Below are 23577 nucleotides of genomic sequence, written 5' to 3' on the forward strand. Positions count from 1 at the left end.
AGGGGTAGCTAAAGGTGATGTTAGTGATGACACCATCACTAACTTATAAAATGATAGTCAGCGTTTCGACACTGTAAAAAAATAACCTTGAACATTACAGGCACCATAAGACTCTGGCTCTAGGTTTGCAAATAAAGCATTTGGGTTGATTTTGATTTTTAAAAAAATCATCAAAACAAAATTTGCAGCACTAAAACACAATATTATCTGATAAAAATGCACCCTCAGGTGTATCCTGGCTTATTTCCTAATCTTGAAGCCTCTTCTTGAGAAGGGTGCCTGCATTAAATTAGTTTTATTTCCTTCATTTCCTTGGTTTATCTTACAATTTTATACTTAGTTTCCATGTTTCATAAGATCCATTACCTTGATTTATGATTTTGCTTAGTTATTTATTTTGTTTATGGTACAGAGTTCTTATTAGTAGTACAGAGTTACCCATTTGTGTTGGTTATTATTTGGATATCAAGTGAGATTAGGTCATCTCTCATGGGACAGTTTGTGTTTACATGGGCAGTGACTTAATAACCAGCTATAAAAAGATATTAAATTCAAGGTGCAGCTTTGGAACAATGTTCCTCTCCAACATCACAGACTCTGGAGGAGTCCCCCTATCGGTGAACTTCGACAGTCCTGTGGATTATCTCGTTTTTATTTTTCAACTTTTATTCGCTACGGCTGCTGTTCTGGTAGCCGGACCTATAGTCGTTACAATTTTCTCCACCAGAGCTCTCCGCCTCCAAAACAGGTTTATTTTCATGCTGAACACTAGTATTTGTGACACACTGGTTGGGTTTTCTGTGTTTTATCTTGGTCTGTTTGATGTTCAAGAGGGATATCCTTCGAGAAATGGAACTTATAATATGTTACCTTCTCTTCTTGGGGTTAACATAATGACATTTTTATTCGCACAGTTTGACCGGTATTTAGCTGTTTGTCATCCATTCATCTACAGCCGCTTTATAACCCGGGGAGTGGTTATCTCTGCAAATGTCTTTTGTTGGCTTCATGTTTATTGTCAAACAATCATTTTACTGTTCCTGCCACTTGCCAAAGCAATGCAGCTGTACGCCTTCGGTATTATCAGCTTACAAATCATTGTGCTCACCAAAGTGGTCATGACTATCAAACTGTATGTTGTTGCCAGATTTCAGCTTGAAAGAGACCCTCCCAGCGCCGAGAGAGAAAACAACAAAGAATCATTGAGAATTATAATTTTTGTTGTTATAAGCTTCTTGGTGTTGTGGGGCCCCTCGTTTGTAAACATTATAATCAGATATTTGCTAGGACGAGGGCTGACGTTTAGGAATGAGGCCACCAATCTTTTTGCAATCATGGCTCGTTTCAACGCTGTGTGCACACCTGCGGTGTACTTGTGGGGGAGTCCGGCTCTGAGGGAGGCCATGCTGAGGACGGTGTGGGGCAGATTGTGTCCACGATGCAAGAAGAATAGGTTAAATGGCCGTATGCTACGGTGAAAACGGCCATTATTTTCTGTTAATAGCCTTTTAAACTTTTGAGCAGCGTGGAGTTGTCAAAGAAAGCTCTGTGATTCACTGACTGTGAAAATTTGTCGACCGAGGACTCAATCGGCAACTAATACAAGGACATACGGGGCTAAAAGCAAACTTTTTTGGTCTTAAATTAAAACGTTTAAAGTTTTCTGGTATATCAAAACGTTTTGCACTGTTCATACATTCACTGTAGTACTGATGATACTGAATGTTGTACTGATACAAAGAGACTACGGCCCGCATGAAACCGACCTTTTTTTTTTTTATTACAGCCTAATAAATAATTACAGCCACATAACAGCCTAACCTATAAAGTGTATAATAACGTATATGGTGATTACAATTTTTATTTTATTTATTTTACAAAAAACTTAGCAAGGACGATGAAAGAGGATATGCGAGGATGCTGCTTCCTAAAGCGAGACCACAGGTGGAAACAATTTTTTAATGCACCGGTCAATTTTTTGACTTTGGGCTATTTTGCTTCTATAACATGTCCTCTCTCTGACGACAATATATTCTAAAATTTAAAACTTGTAACAAAAATAATTGTCCTAACGTATGCAATAAACTGGGACGTTTTATCGTGATAACTTTTAGTTTTTTTTGTTTTTACCCTATAGTGCCTTACCTTTTCAATACAAAATTAATGGTATTTTACAAATCACATATTTAAAGACACTTTTCTAAAACTTAGTATTTTTTACCCCCATAATCTGAGACAAAAATTTCAATTTCGGTAGCACTTACACATACCAGACTTTCCAGTTTTATAGTTTAAAGGTTTTTACAGAGTGATTTGTTCATATATAATTCACAGCGTGATGGATATAGCATTTTAATCCTAAAAACATTGCTACAAATTGATTTTTCATGCCTTTTGACAGTATTTTCTGACTTATGGAGCGTTAAAAAGAGATATCCACTATTCCCTTTGTAAAAGACTTTGACTCCTATATGGCAACAAAATTAAACAAGAATTTTGAACCTGGCTTAATCCAATGTTCAGGTTTTTGTTCTGGAAATTCATGCAAATTAGTGCATACTTAATTAGATAATGCACAATTTGCATATTTTAAAATAAAACTTCAGAAAACCTCTAATATAAAAACTGTTCTTTGCTATATATATTACAATAATATGTGTTAAAGCAATTAGTCAAGCAAACATCTTATGTTACACTTATTGTCAGAGCAGACCTATTGTTAATTACAGCACAGCAAGAGCTGAGTAAAAACAACATGTTTTGCATGTGAGAAAAATGAATGAAGACATTTTACTAGTGGTGGTACAAGTATGCAGTTCCCTTTCTTAATACCACACTGTGAAAACACTATTAAAATGTTACTTGAGTAAAAGTAAATACTAATGATCAGAAAAATGCACTTAAAGTATTAAAATAACCCAATTCAGAAATATCTAAAAAAAAAAAAAAAAAATGGAAAATTGAAAATTATTTCCAAAAGAATATGAAAATACTTTAATGTTTATCAAAATAGTTAGCTAACCGATTAATCAAGTCAGAGTTTCAGCTGTGCTTGTATAAACTGATCCTTTAATTTATAACAAAATATCACATCTAATAATCTTTTATGATTTTATGCATAAATCTTAATTTTTAGGGAAACTAAAACTGTCAAAAATGTAGTGAAGTTAAAAGTGCAAATTTTTCCTCTGAAATGTAGTGTAGAAGCAGCATTAATAGACTTAAGCACAAGTACCTCAAATTCTTTCTTAAGTACAGTGCTTGAGTAAATGTGCTTCGTTACATTACACCACTGCGTGACACCAAGTGTAAACTTGATTCTCTGCAGGACTTCTCCATGAGGTCGGTGTTAAACGAAATGAGATCACATCATCTCAAGAGATTAAGGCTGGTAACTCCGCGGTGCAGGTCTTGTATAAAATAGTGGTTGCACTAAAGAACCACTTGAAAACAATGATTTCCTCCAACATCACAGACCATATGGCTGCAGGGGTAGCTCTCTCGGTGGACTTCGACAGTCCTGAGGATTATTTCATCTTTATTTTTCAGATTTTATTTGCAACCACTACTGTTCTCCTATCCGGACCTGTGGTCATTGCCATACTGGCCACCAAAGCTCTCCGCCTTCAAAACAGGTTTATTTTCATGCTGAACACGAGTATTTGTGACACGCTGGTTGGAGTTTCGGTGTATTATCTCGGTCTGTTTGATGTTCAGGAGGGATATCCGAGTAGAAACGGAACTTTTAATGTTTTGCCGTCTCTTTTAGGGATCAATATATTGACGTTTCTGTTCGCACAATTTGACCGCTATTTTGCTGTGTGCCATCCATTCATCTACAGCCGCTTCATAACGAGACAGTTTGTTATAGGCATCAACATCTACTGCTGGGTTTACAACGCCGCTCACTTGCTCGCCAGGAATTTCCTGCCACTTTCCAAAGCGATACAAATGTACGTATTCAGCATTGTCGTCTTTCAGCTAATCGTGCTCACCAAAGTGGTCATGACTATCAAACTGTATGTTGTTGCCAGATTCCAGCTTGAAAGAGACCCTCCCTGCGCCGAGAAAGAAAACAAGAAGGAATCGCTGAGAATCATCATTTTTGTTGTTATAAGCTTCTTGGTGTTGTGGTGCCCCTCTTTTGTTAATATTATCCTCAGATTTGTGGGAGGGCGAGGGCTGACGTTTAGGAACGAGGCCACCAATCTTTTCGCCATCATGGCTCGTTTCAACGCTGTGTGCACACCTGCGGTGTATATCTGGGGGAGTCCGGCTCTGAGGGAGGCCATGCTGAGGACAGTGTGGGGTAGACTGTGTCCACGATGCAAGACGAGGTAACGGGGAAACACTGCTGGGAACTGCATGCAAAATTCACTACCACGTTCTAATTATATATCTGTACACACTGTGATTAGCAAAACTACTGATGCATTAATTTAAATGATCTATAACACTCCTTTTGCAGAGTCGGCTCCTGTAATGAGAAGGGAGATTCCAAAAAGTCATGGAAATAACAAGAACCAGCGGACTCCAGTCAGCATGTAATTTTAATTAACCGTGCTATTTTTTGCCACCTCTCACTCAGGCCTTTGTTAATCTCCTTCTTTCCCTCTCTCTCAATAATTTGGATCTAAACACACAGCCTTCTTCATATACAAAGAGTTTTTAATGCAAATATGATGTTTTCTAAAATGTTCCACTCGATCTAACAAGATCATCCTAATGTCACCTCTGAATAAGCTGTTGAGTCCGTGATGTTTAGATAATGACCCCAGAGCTACTCCTATGTGTGAATATAAACCACTCAGAGTGGTTTATATTCACACCAGGGCAGCCCCCTGAGTCTGAAAAGGAAAAAGTTATAAAGGAAATGTTAAATAATGTGGAATATGTGTAAATTTAATTTAAAAGTCAAATAATTTGTTCTGTTTGAGCACACAAATCATGCAATGTTGGCTTTTGTGGTATGTTTTGCCACTATTGTGTATTCTCTAATGGGTTGGGATTTTCTGGGTGTAGTTTCTGCTTTCCTTCAGCTTATGGTGATAATGTTGTTGACTTGTGTGCGCAAAATTCTTTTTTTTTATTTGGAGACCAGGTTGCCACAGAGGAAGAGATGAGACTTTATGATGTTGGTCATGGGTTTAGAAATTTACAGCGCAAACCCTATAAATTGACAATTTTGCACGATTTGGGGCTTTTCAGCAACACCTTGTATGTTGACGATGCGTACAAGCCACTGCTCTCTATAGCACTAAAAAACGGAAACGAACTGTGTTGAGAATGAAGTAAAGCATTATTAACTGTATTTATGCTGGTCCGAAATCTATTTTTGAATATCAAATACCGGTATTATAAAAAAAATAATAACATGCCCCTAACTTGATATGCAATTATCCACACTAATTTCTGGTATGTCCTCTAAGAATATAAAGCAATGTATCACGGTTCATTTTACTTCACTAAAAATTAAACTCACATTTAAGTCCTTAAGCCCTTAAGTCACACAGACCGCACTTGTGTGATTATCGGGTGCACATTTGCAGCGCAAAGGTTGAAACATAGAGCTATACATTCATGCAGTGGCCTTCCAAGTCCACAAATAATTTATCTTGATCAAAAAAAAGCACAGGCTTCTGGCAAAATGTATTGTTACGGGAAATAATGTTATTGTTATTAAGAGAAGTGTGTTAGGCTTATGTATTTTTATTTAAAATGTTTATCATAAAATGTGTCCTTCTTCAGACATAAAATGTAAATACACATCTACGTTGCCAAAGGTAATGGGCAATACAAGTTTTAGATTTTAGACTATTCTTCTATTATACCCATATGCTGAGTTTAAGACAAGTGGACTTCTCTGATCACTTAAATTCATGCACAAATAAGCAGGCAAGAATTATTATACAATTAATATATAAAGCCCTATTTCTTGTTTCCTTCTTTTTTTCTACAAGTAAATAAAAGACAAAATCTCTCAGATTGAAACTCTCTTACAGATTAAATAAAGGAGATGAGAACTTCAAACAGCCACTCTGAACATTTTTTGTTCTTTTAACAAAAATAAATGAACTATATGAGCATCAGTGCCTTACAAGCAAGCACTTCAAAGACTAGTAAAAAGTAAAAACTGCCAGAAATCTCATTATGTAAAAATCAAAGGTACACCAGCTCCCTCCCCGGAAGGTTGGAAGTGCAGTAAGAGTTGTAGATGGACGATGACAATTACAGACATTAAAGACCACTGCTAGAGGACAGTCCGTTAAAAGAAAACGCAACTTACTGCAAAAGGATATATCAGATGAGTAAAGCCTTAAATGAGGATGTGCACAACTGACACAGAATTTTAAAAGCTAAAAGAGACATATTTGTGTTGCCTTGGCAGGTGATTTACTTACACAAACTCCAATTTTGTTAAAAAAATAAGCCATGATGAATATGAAAATATATCACATCATGATTGGCCAAGCAACTGATTTCTTGTTTGAAAGGTTCCCATTTTTGTGCTCCATTTTACAGATTAAATCAGAAAGAATCGTACTGACATCTTCGCACGTTATTATTAATAATAATGTACAACATATACAAGTTGCTTCTTAACTTTCAGCAGACTAGACTCTTTCATTGCATTGCAAGATGTTCATACTTTGTTTTTGCCACACCTTATTATTCATTATCTTTCCTTTCTCTCAACTTGTTTCCCCAACAACAGTGTGTCAGAAATGTTCATCCACACATTTTTCTGAATCACAAGACTTGAAAACGACATAAATACAAAGTTAATGAGGGCAATACGTTATACTACTTAAAGTTATCTGAGTGATTAAGTTTCAGGCACAAGCGAACAGAAAATGGGCGCATGGTCTTTAAAGTTGTATAGATGTGTATCTTTGTAAGGCAATAAATAAATGATTGTCTGTTACGCAACGAAAGTCATTTTATATATTTATTAACCATAAGAGAAACAGTGTTCATTTTGATCTGAGTGCCACCCTGTTTTAGTTCATGCAGATAAAGAGGACTTTAACATTTTTATAGCGAGACGACATTATGGGTGTGCTGTATTATAGTGAAGTTTAATAACTGCTGTTATGGCCTGCTTTGCCCCCCATAGTGTCCTACATAACTTTAACTATAAGACAAGGCATAAGAAATGGTGCGCATCAGTCTGTATGTTGTATTAATGTGAATCCAATTTTCTGGTTTCACTTCTGACTTGTGACCAACAAATCATCCTCACAAAGGTTCCTGGAGATTAATCAAGTGGTAAACAGGCTCATTATCTTCACAACCACCTCCTAATTCAGTCAACTTCAGCTGAGCACTGAAAATAAGTTTGTCTGACTTCATCTGATTCAACAGCTCTAGCAGAGTCCATTCAAACACTATTAAAAGGCTCATTTCCACACGCCTTCGGCTGTGTGCTTAAGCGTGATATGATCATGTGTATGCTAATTTTACTGGATCACCACTAGTGCATGTGAATTTGTTTAACTCCCACAGAAGAATTTCCCTGTGAGGCTGTGAGTTTATTCAAGGCTGACAGGACATATAATGATGAAAGAATGTTTACTGAGTGAGGAAGTGCGTGGAGTTGTTGGTGTGCGTCATTTCTACCACAGTGTCCACGGGGGCTGCTTGAGTGGAAATGAAGCCAAAGAGGAAACATTGACAGGGATGGAAATGACAGCCCACGGCAGTGCTTGTCTCTGGAGAGATCGTCTGATCATCATCCTAGAAGACAAGGAAAGGGGAAAAATTGTTACTGTCCCAAAATGTATTACATTATATAAATCATTAGCCCACCAGCTGGACTAACGTTCTCATGTTACAGTTAGAAAGTATACAAAAATGTGTTTTTTGAAAACATTTGAGGTGAGAGGTAATCAATGCAGTAACAACATCCTGATTCATATTTGATCAGCGCTGCCTAGTTTGACCACAGTTCACATACAGCGACATGATTGACAGCTGCATTAGAGGCTCCTCAGCTCTGAATGGTTTTCATTTATGTGCAGTAGGGCCATTAAAAAAGTACAAGGCAATAAAGTAGGCAGAGAAATATGTTTTTTTTACAGCTTATCTGCTGTTTTTTGCGCTGTGTGGATATAGTGACAGTTTCAGCAAATATGAAAAAAAAAGTTATTTTCAGAAAAAACTTAACAGCTACAGCTTTAATACTGTAGTCTAACAGGACTGACTGATTATGTGTCTGCATGTGTCTTACCCATCACGTCCCAGAAGGAATAAAGCAGGTATGCTTGGTTTGGCCGTGCTTCCATCGGTGATCATATCGAGGTACTGGCTGTCATTGTCCACTGCATTATCAGCGATCAGAACAGCTTTGCCACCTGCTTCCTCTACTTGTCGGGCCTTTTGAACAAAGGAGCAACCTCTGGAGCACACACAAAGACAGAGAAAAAAGTGTGAGAAACTATTTTCTAATGTGCCAGCAAACACAATTTTTGATACAACAAATTATCAGTCGTCACGTATTTATTCAAACTGTACTATCCCATCTATGCACTGTGTATGACACCTGATACTAAGCACAGGTTAAACTTCCTCTCTTTTAAATATTCACCCATACATAATTATAGAAGAGTAGGTTTGTTTTTATACTTGACATTTAACAGGATACATTAGAATTAGAATCAGTTTTGCCTTCAAATCTGTTAAAATATATTGACAACCTATAGTGTAACATTTAGATTTAATAGGGAGAAGAAGTCGAAGCCAACATCTCATGTTTGCCAAGCAGCGTCCAACCCATATATAACACCAAGTGGAAATGGAGTTGTGCAGTAAGGTCTAATAAACTTCACTGACCTTTAAATGTCAGCGTGTTTATTTCAGTTACTGCTCTTCAGGTAAACAACAAGCTGAATTGTCCCCAACTACATTTCACAGGAAATGTGATGTTCTCTCTCTCTCTCTCTCTCTCTCTCTCTCTCTCTCTCTCTCTATATATATATATATATATATATATATATATATATGTATATGTACATAATGTTAGCCAAAAGTCAAATTAGAATATAAATGAGTCATAATTAAGACTTTTTAATTAAGATTTTTTTGAGCCACATAAATTGATATTAATATTTCAATAGATAATCATTAGTCAATTATAATGACTAAGTGGGTAAAGGTAAATGATAGAAGCAGCTCTAACAGTTTGGTAAGTTTAGAAAATACATCACTTTACTGTAATGCAGCTTTTTAAACCAGAAAAAGACAACACTTAAAATATTATGATATCCAAAATGTAAGACGATAGTTTTATGTTACGTTATTGGTATAATAAAGACATAAAAGACAAAATATTTTTGTGTGCACATACTTATAGGCCAAAAAACGTAGAAGCCTGAAGGTTGTTTTCTTCAGTTTATGTGCCATGTGAGCAACTCTGATTGATTTGCTTTTTTATTATTAGTTGTAGTAGTAGCATTTTGCACATTGATTCAATATATTCTAGACTTGCTGACTTACTGTTATTAACCACACTATGGCACTACCTCACAAGTGTCTTTAGTTGCTCTCCTATAGTTCCCTTTTTTACTTCAATCCTTATTGTACATACCTTTTGTGATTCTCTATTATTTAGCGGTCTTTGTGCTGCAGTAAAACCTGAGTTTTCCCTCTGGGGATCAATAACGGCACCATCAAATAACCTTAATACATCCATAATATGTCCAGAACATCACGGTGTAACACAGTAAATGTGTCTTCTCAGATTTTATTTTTTTATTCCAGAGGTAACATTGCTTGCACCTACAATACAGCAGCTCAATCTGTCCTCTTACGGCTGTGAGAGGACAGTCACCACACCTGAGCTTGTAACAGTTGCCTTACTGTGACTTAACAGTGACCTCTTTTAAATCACTTCTTAACAACCATTTTTATAGACTTGCTTTTATGCGATGTTGTCTATTTTAATTCATCTATTTTAGTTTGTCTTTTGTATCTTATATTGATTATTTTATTCTGTCTCAATCGTGTTTTATGCTTTCACTAGTACTATTATTTTTGTGTTTGCTGATTATATTCTTTGAACTGTATTTACTCTTGTTGGTATGGGTTGTGGTTATTTTGTTTTGTAATTGTTTCTCTCTTGTTTAATTCTACTTTTAATTGTGTCTGGCCTTCGTTCGGCATTATTGTTTGGCTCTTAGTTATGTTACCTCTGCAAGAAACCCTTCTTGCTTCTGCTTTGCCTTGTTTGCCAAACAGCCTTGTAAACTCTGTTTTTAAAAGGTGCTGTATAAATAAAGTTTTTATCATATTACTACTGGTCACGGTTCTCTTCATTTCTTAAAGCTTCTTATATTTGTCTCCTTCACCAGTTTCTCCTCCAGTGGTTTGTGTTCATATCCTCTATGGCTTATATACAGGTGAAGCTGCAGGTGCTGCGTACATACCCTCTTTCCACCAGGACTACTTGTCCCTGGATGATGTCTCTGTCCTGCAGGTCTGAGCAGCCGTCTGCTGGGTCTGCTGGCACCAGGAATATTTTTTCATATGATGATGTCTGGAGACAAAAGGAGAGGAGAGGACTGTGTTGGTGAAGCTGGAGATTCATTTGGCCAACAAATAAAATTAATCAGAGGGCAGAATACTCACGAAGTCTCCCCCAAAGTCTTTAGCAGGTGCTGCACTGAAGATGTACCCTATCTCCTCTGGACTGATGACCCGGAAATAAAGCAGTTCGTTGATCCCAAGACCTAAAGCAGACCAAAAAAAAAAAAAAAAAAAAAAAAGACATGTATGAATAACTGCATCTTCAGTATGAGGTCAGCGTTGGTTAACCACAGCAGTCTGATGACGGAGTACGCCTCCACACTTGATTGCATGTGTCTGAACCATTGTTGCAATTACTGTATCACCGAGCAGTTAGCTAAATTTGCTGTTTACTAGCATCTGAAATTTACCTCCGCCCCTTACTCACCTGACACGCGACTGAACTGCATGAAAACACTCCAGAGATATAAAATTAGACCCGTCGTCTGAACAACCTTCGCCATGTTCAAGACATTTGTAGAGCTCCTCGACGTTACACAGGCGAGACTTTAGTGTGGCTTTATATTTCCGAGCGGTGTTTTGTCAATTTGTAAGCTAGCTGTTATTCTGTCAGTTGACAACAGAGCAGCAGGTTAGCTACCACTTCCGCGCTTCTTTTAATGCGCATGCGTGTCTTGCACAGCCGGATAAACCTGCTATGTGGCCGCGGGGCAAAAATAAACCACTGGGCCCCATTTGCACCAGTTTCTACAACTATTATAGCTTTTCAAAGGCAAAATGGAACAGAGGGACTGTTAATTATTTATCAGAAGGGAAAGGGTGGTGCAAAATAGGCGAGGCATCTCCAATAACTTTTTTTCAGCACTTGTGAGGGAGTTATATTAGTTTTTGATTTGGTTTTGGAGAGGGACATTCAACTTTAAATAGTCTTATTTTGTATTCATTTTAAATACCCTCGGAACCCCCAAACTTGCAAATGGGTTTGAAAAGCCTATTTTATTTAAAAAAAAAAAAAAAAATCACACACACACACACACACACACACACACACAAAAAAAAGACAACTCCATAATCACAACAATTATCACTGCCAGAACTAGGGTTATTTATTATTTGTGGTTTAGGGAGGGTCATGCATCTCCCCCAATCACTCAGGGAGGCTCAAGGAAAAATATCTGTATTGGATGCCTCCCATTACATTTCAGTTTTAAGACTGCTATAAGAAAATACAAATGATAACTTAACTCACCCTCACACATAGAATGGAATTCATAATACTAGAAATGAACAAAAATGGAATAAAATTGCTCATGAAGATACAGATTTATTGCACAGCTGTTGCATTAAATTGAATTGGTTTGTACTTGGTGATGAAGTAATTACTTCATAAAAATACATCCAAATATTTTTTCACTACTCCTAAATAAAAGGTGATCATACACCAGTACACCTCCATATGCAATGCACATTTTTATTGAACATTTTCTTTAAAAGATGTCTGGCTCCGCTGGGCAGCTTTGTTCCTGTTTTTCTTCCTTTTCTTCTTGCAGTTGTCCAAGAACTCAGGTGGCAACTCTGGGCAGCAAGATTTTACAGTGTTTTTGCATTTGCATTGGTTCTTTTTTCCTGTTATCACCTGCAACGAGTTAATGACAGATCAGAGTTTGAAATGATGCAAAGAAAACTGGGAAAAGTTTTTTTTTTTCAGCAAATATATTGATGTTATTTTGCAAGGTTTGGTAGAATACCACGATACACCTTTTGTTGGGTTTTTGACATATCCACCAATTTCAGCAAATAATAAATGGTAAAATGCACATGCTAAAATGAGAATTTTATATATGATTATCTCTTGATTGATTTCAATGCATTTGACATCTATAACAAATTTGGTAGGTAAAGCAGGTGCAGCTACGCTAAAACATTTTGCATTTTGCTAGCTATAGTTGGCCTGTGTGGTCAATAATTACTGTTGAATGATAACATAAATATGCCTCATTGTTAGACATACTGTATTAGTTTATATGTCCTTATTTGAATTTGATCCTCTTCTTAAGAAGAAGTTAGATCATTACTATCATTTTTATTTAATAGATGGCAGACATGGAATTTTAAGTTTTACTAACTAAACTCGGCAATAGCATAAAAAAAACAACTAATTATTCATTGCTGGAATTCTTCAATTGTTCATTCATTACCAACTAAAAAAACAGCTTAATATCATAAATAACCTCTATAGGAACTTGTTTACCAATAAAACCTTAACAAAGTCCTGAAACCCGTTTAATAGCGATTAGTAAGTACAAGCATGTAATTCTGTTTCTGTATCTTGCATTACATTCAATGTGGATTTCTAATTTAAGTCAGTAGTTGTACATATGACATGAGCAGCACATAAAAAAAGGACGAACATGTATAAGGAAGAAAGCACAGAGCTCTTTTAATAGCCATTTGGTTTGTGTGGTGCCTACACAGAAACACCTACACACTTACACAGAAATTACACAGGGCCAAGAAACACACAGTGTGAAAGTTCAGATTGAAGTTGACTCCTCCAGTTATGATTCATATTAAATGATGCATTATGCAGATTGCTTTAAGGATCCCTTATGGGACCATTTCTAAGATTTGGTCCCATGAGACCCCAAAGGACATTTTGTGCTAGTAGATAACATTTCATATTGTCTAACAGAACTGTCTGTGTTGTAATTTGGGAGGTGACTATGCCAATGTCTGGTGTTTGTATTTCATAGGGACCCCATTTACCCTCACAAGGACCCCTGATGGTTGCTCTAAAATGGGGAACAACAGTCTTTTTGTTTGCAAGAAAGACTTTCCTTTAAATCTCCACATTTCACAGTAAGTTTATGATTTTTGCTCTACTTTTTGTATGTATAATCTAAAATAAAAAATAGATAAATGCACAAATAAATAGTTTGAGTATACTCATAAATAAAAATGAATAATAGCCATGTGTTTTGATGTCCTGTCATAAAAAGTAAAGACACATTACTGTGCTTCTGGTGAGTGCTGTGTTAACTCTTGGTCATCAGTGTGTGATTGCCTTATAGGGAGGCAGCAGCCAGAATCACACAGTAAAAAACAGAGAGGACATGAAAGGACATCATTGACACATAAGAGCAGGAGCAGACAGTTTTAAAAAGTTCAGCAGGTTACATTTTTCCAGGGAGTCCACTCGCTCCAGTTTGAGAGCACCAGTGGGTCCCGAGAGCGAGCCCTCAGCTTGCTGGTCCCCTTCGGTATCAGAGCAGATGATGAAAGTCCAGGCTAGAGTCAGACAGGTTTCACAATGAGAAAACCAAATGCAATGGAGAGAACCACAGACAGGAATGGAGAGATCAGCAGACTTGTGTTTACCTTGCCATTGTCTTGTAAGACATATTCAATCTGGTGCTCCAGACTGAAGAAGCTCTGAGGAGTTGACCAACTAGATGGTGCGTTGACGGTCACATTCAGGTTCTCGCCCTCCTTCTCACACTTGCCAATCTGGGGACTATCAGGTTTAACTGGACAGACAAGAAATTACAGTGAAAGAAAAAATGTATAAGTAAGGAATAATAACGTGACCTCTTACATTTGCCTTCTTTTCTTTTTTTTGTACTTTAATTCTTAAATTTCAAGTTGTCACAGCTGTTTTTGTTCTGTTTTTGTAACGATTCTTTTTTTATCATGACATTTTTCACAGACATTCATGTTGTTATAGTTTTTGATAATGTGTAAAATATACTTTTTTACTTTATTAGAAAGTTACAAATTTCCTAACAAATTAACAATCTAATTTTGTACTTTGTGAACAACCTTTTCCCAAAAGGTGCTTCAAATCTTGATAATCTTCTGCTGAAAGCCTTTAATGTCGCTAAGTTTCACTCAACTTACTGATGTCTCTGAGATAAAATTCAAAGGTCTTCCTGATGAAGTAGTCGTCAACGATGGCCTCAGCAGTGAGTTGGAGCATGGTGCTTTCCTCAGTGTAGGGGGAGAGGGAGTGGGACAGCTCAAAATGGAATCTCCCATGAACAGGCTGATCACTGCTGACCCAGTGACACGACTTCATACCTTTCTTGCTGCAGAGGCAAAAACAGTGTGTGAAATAGGTAACTGAGAAAGGTAAAGTTCTGTCTGCTTGTTTTTGATTAATCTTTATACACTATATGCAATATTTTCTTTACTGTAATTTGTCTGTTTTTTTGTTGTTGTTGTTTTACCAGTCAGGGCCAAGTCCAAGGCGCACTGCTGTTTGTTTCTCGTGGATCCACTCACAGCTGAGGTTACAGTCATAAGACTTCGCCCAATGTTTGATGGAGAAAGAATCTAAATTTGAAACACAGAGTAAGTGAATACAAGTTTAATGGAAAATGTTTGGATCAAAAAAACTGTCAAGAAGATATCACTAAATGACATTTATGTTGGAAGTGCATCATGATTCAGTATTGACACTTCCCAGTCTCATTCTCTAGAGAGAGAAATATTCCACCCACACAGACATGCAGAAAGTTTCAAGAATTTGGTCATTTTGGATGTATGTCTTGTCTACAGTTTAAGTTCCTCTATTTGAGAGAGTCTTGACATTTATAGTTTGAATGAACAGTGGAATCAATTGAAAATGAAACCAGAGCATCTCACCGGGTACGTCTTTCGCATCAGCCTCCAGAAGCAGGTAGGTTGAGGACAGCATTTCTCCTCCTCTCCAGCAGCTGTATTCTCCCAACATGGGCTTATCTACCATTGACACAGACAGATTTTGACCATTCTGCTTGATATTACCATTAAAATCTAAGAAGTCTTCGTCAAACATCCACGTGACAGGTCCATTGGTCTCTGTATGGCAGGTCAGGGTGACTGGATTTGCAACATTATGTTTTGCCACCACAACTAGAGAAACATTGATACAGACAGAGAAGGACACACACAAACAGATTTATTAACATGTCGGGATGAACAGGTTTATAATCATTCAAGATATGGGAAAATAAATGATAGATAAAAATGTTAAGCATAAAAAAGACATACAGTGTTTTGGAAAGTGCTTGAGTTCATGTGCTCCGGTGAGGCTGATGCACAAAAGTCCACAGATCCACAGTGACAAGGTCATCTGAGGAATTGTGACAGTAAGAGGAAGAAATTATAGGCTGGAAAGAAATCAGTCTTTTGCATTAGAATTAGGTCATTGTCGCTTGATGTGCTTGTGATTTCTTCATATTCCACTGAGAAACAAAATCTGTCTATAAAATCTCAGTTGGCTGAGTGCTTTTAGCAGAGAAATGTGTTACTATCTTCCAAAGTGACCTAAATAGCAAAGTTGTCCATTTACTCCCAATTTTATCATTTACCATATACAATCAATTGTTACATTAACTGACCAGATACTAAAAAAAAAAATTAAAAACAGATATACAAACATTTATTAATAAAAGTTATTTCTTACCATTTGAATGAGGTTACACTGAAGTGACATTTAAAAAAAATATCAAGAGCAGAAGTTGCCGTTGTAATCCTGATGATTGTATGCTCAAACTGACCACTGACCATCACTTTTATACCATTGCATACAGCATGCAGCATCATCAGTGTCGTCATCACCACCACCACCGCCAACATGACACCTCTGGAGGTGAGAGAGAAACTGAGCGATATAGTAAACTGATAAGCCCGTCAGCACTGCATTTCCTCTACACTGCTTTGAATGTCAAATTTTTAAACAGATTAACTGTGAGTTTCGAATAAGGGACCGAGGGATGGAGATAAGAAGTGTCAAGTGTGGGTGTTTGTCAGGGTGGGGGGTTTGCCCTCACTCTAAGCTAAAATGCTGCAGCATCACATCCCATATGAGATACACGTCTGATTACTGATTCTGGAATCACACAAACAGAACACACACACACACACACACACACAATCATTTGAGCTTTAGTTTTTGTGAAAGCTTAACATTTCTTTTTGAGGCAAAGATCCCTAAAGTTAACCCAAACCCAAACTTGTCCTCTTCATTCACAAAATGAGCCTACTACAGATATATCTTTTAAATGGAACATATAGACATTGAATAGAAGTTTTACAGAGACTTTTGTTAGTCTCTCAGCTCTAAACTTCCTTTTTTTGGGTGTTGTGAAATTCATTCTTGGTTTTACAAACAGTCTCAACTAAATATTAGATATTCTTCTACACGAGTGTAGCGGAAACGACAAGTCAAACTATTTGGTAACATTTGAAGTCATTTATATAATATAATGAATACTTCACTCACAAAATGACCATCTGTACATCAGTCACTGATGTCATGTTAAGCTGAATTCATAGAAAAAACTCCTGTTCTCACGTCTCCACAGAAAAAGGCCAGCATGTTGATTTATTGATCAAGCAGGAATTAAATTTAACAACAGAAAACTGTATCTATATCATGTTTTTTTCTACAGTAGCCCAAATTGCACAAACCAAACACTAGCTCTCTTCAAGCCGCAAAAATCGCAGTGATATGCTGCCTGGCCGTTATGTATAAAAAGATTGCATAAAGAGTTGTCTTGCCTTTGAGCCGGTACAGGAGGTATTGACAGTGCCGAAACAGTGTCTGTGTAAATGGGACAGACAGCGGGGACAGGACCATGGGCAGGACGGGTGTGACATTTTGACAACATGTTATGTATGCTATCCATACTGGGAGATTTAGAAAGCAGCTGATGGCAGTTAGTGGCCAAATCAAAGAGGAACATCAGCAGTAAAAGTCCACAAATTGAGAAAACAATAAGTTCTGGGAGCTCCTTACCTTCCAAGCAGAGGACGAGATTAGCTGCCATATGACAGAGACAGTAAATGACTGTTATTGCCATTTAATGCCATTGGTGTTGTTTAGAAAGCTCTGCTGACATGTTATATGTCACACCAGAGACCATCTCTGCAATGTGTTAAACGTCATGCCTGTCACACCTCTTTTGTTTCCACGATGCCAGCATGCTGTTTACAATCACACACTGAAGCGGTATGATGCCTCTGTCATTTGGTTCTTTGTAAAAAATGCAAAGGCTGCATAAAGAACGGACTTAGTAGCTGCCCTATAGCACAAACTCTGTGTAAAAGGGCTCTAGATAGGGTCATTTACATTTTCCATCGGCCCCCGTAACTCTCCTACACGCTTGGCACAGGGGAGAAGTAGCAATCTGCGACCTCACAGCTAGATGCCATGAAACCCACTGGAGCTTTTAGTCTGTTTTTTTAAGCCACAATGACACCGTGAAATCACTGGTTGCTGCTTCTCAAATGTGAATATTTGCTGTTTGTGTCTACAGTTAAAGTATTTTGAATTGCTGATTGCACAAAGCAAGCAGTTTGAATATCTGAGCTTGGGCTTTGGGAAATTGTGAGGGGCATCTATTATTATTTCCTCACACTTTATCAACCAAATGATCAATCTAATAATTCAATGATGAATCATCAGATTAATCCATAATGAAACTTTATTAGTTGGAGCTGTAAAAGAGAGATTGTACAAGTTATAGTTAAATAAATAAATAAGTGTGCTTTTGTGTTTCTTAGCAGTAACTAATCCTGGACTTAAATCCCAAACTTTACCCAGCATTACCTTGCCCCCCACAAAAAAACCCCTCCTTTTAAAGGATTTCCCCCATCATTTGATACTCTGAAAGTTCAAGGGCATGCAGAAATGCATGCATACACACATCTTTACATGGGAAAAAAGAGAGAGGGAGAGACACAAGGACTTTCCCTGCCATTAGTCAGTCTGGGTGAAATGTCAGCTCTTTCAAACTCACATTTTAATCTTGTGTTGATCCTCACAGATGCGTAAACCATCTGTTCCCATCATGTGTTCACCTGTGTGTGAGGTACTTCCATATTAAACAAAGCTTTGCATTAGCATTTGGTGTTAAAATTCTTCTTTGTCCTCATACAGTTTGGCAGGTAAGTACATACTGTATTGTTAACAGAAGCTGCTGACTACAGTGTGACATGCATATTGTAACCACATTATGATCTAAAATTCTGCGAAACCTGTTTGGTCATATGAACAGAAATAGTTGGTTTCATGTCTCAGTTCCTCAAAAGCCTTATGTATCTACTTTTTATGTACTTAAATAACCTCTCTGCCTATATTCATATCATTTATCTACAATGACTGCATATATATATTATCATATTACTGATAATAAGTTATAGCTACAAAAAGGTCTAGCTACAATTTTCACAGTCTTACAAATGAATGCAAAACCGATAATGTATAGCTGATACCGGCTTTATAAGCTAGTCTGGACTTATTGTGAACTGACAACAAAGAGATGTAACTGTGTATTAGTGGTAAGCATATTAAACATTGCTCTGCCACTTGATATAAATTAGTTATTGTAAAATGTTCTAATTTAGTTTCACTGTAGCTCAATCAACTTATAAAAGTATAAAAATAGTTTTGAGTCAACCAGCTTCATTTTTCATCAGAATTAGATGAATCAATGGAAATGAACCCACTAAGTCTGTATTATTTGCATATAAATCCCCAAGCCGTGGCAATATTACTCTATTTGTCAGCACTGTGGTCAGCAGCACTTTGCCAGGCTCTGAGCTCACTTCTGCCAAGATGACACAACAATTAAGTCTGCCTGAGAAAGTGGTTAAAATAGTTACAAAATCCACCCACAAAACACATTTAAGCAATGTCATATAAAAAGAGATGCAAGTATCTCAGTGTACATGACTTGTGCCTTCAGTTTTTGGACCCTTTCGTGCATGAATCCCAAATTGTACAGTTGAGTGTTTAGCTGGCTGGATTAGCTGCTAACAGAGTATAAGTTACACTGCCAGCTGATATTCAGCAGCACCAATAAATGACCCAACCTCGTGTAATATCAGAGACAGGGTCACCTTAGTGCTCATGTAAAACCCCTCTCATGTAGGAACATTGACTAAATTAAGATGCACACTAATATTCCACTATTATTACAAATATGAGAGTGCTCTGAATTTCACACAGGTCATGTAAACAGCATATACTATTTGGATATTCCAAATTAAGGCTTTTTCTGAATTTAGCCATTTCTGATGAAGACATCTGGGATATGTCAATATTAGTCGAATTTAAGGAGCATTCTTGTACACAGCGCATTTAAAATGTGTGTTTAAATTGGGGTTTTTATTGCATTTTGTGACCCATGGCATCTTGCCTGTTCACGGTCAGCTCTGTGCATTGTCATGGATGCACTGCACGTATACTAACTCGCCAACTGTTAGCAAGTGTGTGGTAGAGATGCATGCCCCCCAAAAAGCCCATGTTTCTTTTTTGTATATGCCCAAACATCACAATGCCGACCTTTACAAGACGGCTTTACGGCTCTATATTACAGTCTGTCTACACTGGATGTGATTCAACCAGCATTCACTATAATGGAACAAGACACTTGTTAACTTAAACCAAAGCTGCTGTTCAGCTGCCAAGCCAGTAATGGCAAATATTCGATGATTAGTGGTTTATTACTGATGATTTCATTACCCAATCATCTGTGGAAATTTAGGGAACTAGGACCATGAGTTTGAATGTAATAAAAGCAATATCAACATGCTTTCCATTAAATGATGCAGTGAACTGCTGGAGCATTAAAAAAAAGAGAGAGAGAGATATTTAAATGGAATTTTATTACATGATAAATTCCACCAAAACATGTTTGATGTGTGGCCATCACAATTCAGGAGAGGCAGCGTGTGAAAGAAAAAGGTTTGCACATTCCAGTGAATAAAATAATGTCATCTGTACTGCTTAATGAGGCAAATCAAACAAAAGGCTGAGTGAGAGTTTCTATAAAAAGTGAGCCCAATTGTTAGAATTAAAATGCAACTTTTGTTTGTAGCCACAGAGCAATTACAGAGATGAACAATTTAAAATGCTGCTGTGACAAAGTACAGTGAGACAAGAGTAGCTTTGAAATGTTGGCTAATGTTTTTTTAGTTTGCCTCGTCCTTTGAAGCCTCATCAAAGTTTTCAACAAGATCTGAAAACGGAAAGAGAGGGGGGAAGAGGGTTGGACGACAGAAAAGATAAAGAACAGATAAAAATAAGAAAATGGCTAAGTATGGTTAGATTTATCTATCGTACAAAGAAAACTTTGTTACTAAACATGAACAAAATACTAGCCCTCCAAATTGATCCTTTCTTCCTGTTGGTGACAAAGGCTTGTATTGTATTCATAAATATGCATCCAGATACATTGAGAAAAACTTATTAGACGTAAGATCATAAAAGTGCCATGTGATAAGACACATATGCAAACATCTTGATCAGCCTGCACTGGAGTGTTACTTATGTGGCTCTATTTAATGCTTCATAACATTAATTATACAACTGCAAAACTTTGTTTTGAGAAGAAATGTGTAAATTTGCTTACCTGGAACATCATCATCATCCTCTTCAGCAGCAACCATGGGGGATTTGTTCTCTCCTGCTGTGAGGGGGAAGAAGAACAAATGGCAAATTGTTAATAAAAAGCACAAAAATCCTAATGATGTGTGCAGACAGCCCAGTGAAGGGTTTGCGGGTACCTGGTTTGGGCAGGGTCTCTGCTAATCTCCTGAGGCTGGTTAGACTGTCGGCTCCCAGCTGGTTTAGGATTCCCGGGAGCATCTCTGTGAGCTGCTTGTTCTCAGCGTGCCCTGTGATTGTGAAGGTGTTGGCAGCCAAGGAGGCCTGAACCTTTGGGTTATTGAAGTGGATCACTGTCCCTTGGTTTGTGAACATATTCACCTACAGTGAACACAGAAAAGGAAGTGATCGAAAAAAAGGGAGAGAGGAGTTTGAGGCCAGTGTCAGAGGATGAGCCAACAAACTGAAACACCATAACATCTACTTTTTTGCCATCATTTCTTTTTGAACCGATTGGCTAATTGCTTCAACATTAAAGTCCGGCAATTACGGGCTTCAATTGATAAGAATCCGATTATTTTTCCAGTCTCTTTTATGTAAAATTTGGCCTTTTGTATAATGTTATGTTTGTTAGTATTAACTACAAAGCCCAGTCCTGAGAGCATCAATGTCATGAAGAAGACCTGTCTACTTATTGCTGTGCATTTCAGAAATAATTTGCCATACCTCCTCAATGCCAGAGATGTTGTTGACTCCCAGTTTCTTGAGGGAGAACTGCAGCTTCTTATCATCTGCTGTTGCCGTCCTGTGCACCACCTTCTTCTTTCTGCGGGCTGACCCCTACAGAGCAGAAAAATTAGCTATATGAACCAATAACCCAATGACAAGACTCAGGGAAAAAAAACATTTTCAGGTCCAATGTGAAGGATTTTGGGACATTTGTTGAAAGAAATGATAATATTTATAACTATATTGTCATTTGTCTATAGTCACCTAAAGGTAAGAATTGTGTTTTCAATACATGAAGATTTCTATAATTTACACCTACATATGGAGCGGGACGTCTTCAACACAGCCTGCAATGTTGTTCTACAGTAACCCAGAGTGGATACTTCAAAATCTGGCTCTAAATAGGGCCTTCTTCATTTTCATGCCAGCCTACATAATTACCCGAAATGCTTGGTTGGTACAGAAAGTTTCTGCAACCTCACTGCTAGGTGCCACTACATCCTATACACTGGACCTTTAAAGTAATTTGCCAGCAGACATTTCAGCTCACCTTGCCGCCTATGCGGACTGACGCCTGCAGTTTGGCAAGCTTCTCCTGGTTCATTATGAACTCCTTCATCTGACACAAGAAAAACAGCACATACGCATCATCAAATTTGATATACTTACAAGTTACAGTAATTTGAAAAAAAAATCTCAATATACACAGTGCTGGGAGTCATATGAAAGTACCAATAATCATTCCACTAATGTCATCCACATTCATATCTATGTGCTTGGTTATAATTTGATCTTATAATGACAATCAATAGTAGAGAAATATGCAAATGAGTGTACAAGTATACATTTCATGACTAAAAAAGTGACAACAGGTCAAAGTGTGGGGACATAGTGTCTGATAGTAACAGTTCATTGGAACTGTTCAATGGGTAGTGCAATAACATTTAAGTGCCAAACCTAAAACTCCCCAAAATCCCCCCTGTCGATTAGCCTTTTGGCACAGCAAACGAACAAGAATGCACAGCTGTCAGAAGCCCAAAAATAGCAGCACACTTTCTAGTCTCTACTCAAGTTCTGCATGAATCAGACAGAGGTGGTCGGCTAAAGTTAGTGCTAAGTTTGGCTCTTAACGTTATGTAAAGCGAAGAATTATCACTTAGCTTTTAACTTTAAAAGCTTATGTTACACAGCGTGTCCCGACGAGGAGATGTGCTGAGTGACAATGATTAATTTCTAAACCTCCGAGCCTGGGAAGGTTATTTCTCATTCAGATTCTCAGGAAGTATTACAACTTAACTGTCGGCTTATTAGCTAAGCAAGCTAAACAGCTAGCTCAGGCCTTTTCAAACTGATGCTAGCATTCAGATATAATTGACCTTTTCCTCGACAGCTCGAAATGTGAGACAGGGGACTGTTACTTCTCTACAAACTCAAATTTGTACGAGGCTGATAGCTTAAAGGGGGTACAGAGACGTGAACTAACCTGGGAGTGTGTAAACACGCGGGTCACACAGTCGATAGAAGCTCAGAGAAAGGAGTGAAGATCGGAAGTGACGCACTCTGATCGATCAATTGCCGGATATGCCACCGCAGTTTTTTTTTCAAAATCATTATTTAATGTTTCTTAAATGTTTATTACAAGGGGTTTCTGATGTCAAATCTGTCCGTTCAGGTTTTTGAAATCGCCAAGATCATCTATCAATTCCCTGCTTTATAAGATTGACTAAAAGTAGTGAACTCTCAAAATGTTTTAATTTTTTCTGCACATTTTTAACAACCACTTGAAATATTAGAAATAAACTATTACTATTCAAAACTTTAATAACAAAAAAATCAAGTCAAGTTAATGAATCTATAGGCTTTATTTAAAAAAGTAGGTCCACCGTTAATGCAATTTAAAATATTTAAAAAAGAAAGAACGACAGAAAGAAAGAAAAAAAGGGAGTTAT

General features: G+C 37.3%; 5 protein-coding genes across 6 annotated transcripts; 2 read left to right on the forward strand and 3 right to left on the reverse strand.

Moving 5' to 3' along the window:
- Positions 1-535: 535 nt before the first annotated feature.
- On the forward strand, positions 536-1567 carry LOC121944992 (G-protein coupled receptor 183-like). Its single transcript, XM_042488980.1, has one exon. The coding sequence runs from the start codon at positions 573-575 to the stop codon at positions 1476-1478; it is 906 nt and encodes a 301-aa protein (XP_042344914.1). The 5' UTR covers positions 536-572; the 3' UTR covers positions 1479-1567.
- Positions 1568-3403: 1836 nt separating this feature from the next.
- Positions 3404-4439, forward strand: LOC121944993 (mu-type opioid receptor-like). The gene has a single exon (XM_042488981.1). The coding sequence runs from the start codon at positions 3454-3456 to the stop codon at positions 4339-4341; it is 888 nt and encodes a 295-aa protein (XP_042344915.1). The 5' UTR covers positions 3404-3453; the 3' UTR covers positions 4342-4439.
- Positions 4440-6933: 2494 nt separating this feature from the next.
- LOC121944995 (protease-associated domain-containing protein 1-like) lies at positions 6934-11168 on the reverse strand. Its single transcript, XM_042488982.1, has 5 exons — positions 10952-11168; positions 10627-10727; positions 10425-10534; positions 8231-8398; positions 6934-7737 (listed from the first exon to the last, which is right to left on the reverse strand). The coding sequence occupies exons 1-5, from the start codon at positions 11025-11027 to the stop codon at positions 7617-7619; spliced, it is 576 nt and encodes a 191-aa protein (XP_042344916.1). The 5' UTR covers positions 11028-11168; the 3' UTR covers positions 6934-7616.
- A 577-nt stretch (positions 11169-11745) lies between these two features.
- Positions 11746-17480, reverse strand: si:dkey-88e18.2 (interleukin-12 subunit beta). The gene is made up of 8 exons (XM_042488447.1): positions 15971-17480; positions 15556-15637; positions 15169-15417; positions 14751-14856; positions 14422-14609; positions 13903-14051; positions 13702-13812; positions 11746-12160 (listed from the first exon to the last, which is right to left on the reverse strand). The coding sequence occupies exons 1-8, from the start codon at positions 15998-16000 to the stop codon at positions 11996-11998; spliced, it is 1080 nt and encodes a 359-aa protein (XP_042344381.1). The 5' UTR covers positions 16001-17480; the 3' UTR covers positions 11746-11995.
- Positions 17481-20159: 2679 nt separating this feature from the next.
- LOC121944393 (transcription factor BTF3-like) lies at positions 20160-23177 on the reverse strand. Of its 2 annotated transcripts, none has more exons than XM_042488168.1 (6): positions 23112-23177; positions 22179-22247; positions 21626-21739; positions 21079-21280; positions 20925-20978; positions 20160-20531 (listed from the first exon to the last, which is right to left on the reverse strand). In XM_042488168.1, the coding sequence occupies exons 2-6, from the start codon at positions 22245-22247 to the stop codon at positions 20485-20487; spliced, it is 486 nt and encodes a 161-aa protein (XP_042344102.1). In that variant the 5' UTR covers positions 23112-23177; the 3' UTR covers positions 20160-20484. The 2 variants fall into 2 exon arrangements, with proteins under 2 accessions (XP_042344102.1, XP_042344101.1); XM_042488167.1 differs by having other exon boundaries at positions 20925-20981.
- Between the last annotated feature and the right edge of the window lie 400 nt (positions 23178-23577).

The sequence above is a fragment of the Plectropomus leopardus genome, chromosome 6, assembly GCF_008729295.1.
Source record: "Plectropomus leopardus isolate mb chromosome 6, YSFRI_Pleo_2.0, whole genome shotgun sequence".
In the NCBI taxonomy this organism is placed as follows: domain Eukaryota; kingdom Metazoa; phylum Chordata; class Actinopteri; order Perciformes; family Serranidae; genus Plectropomus; species Plectropomus leopardus.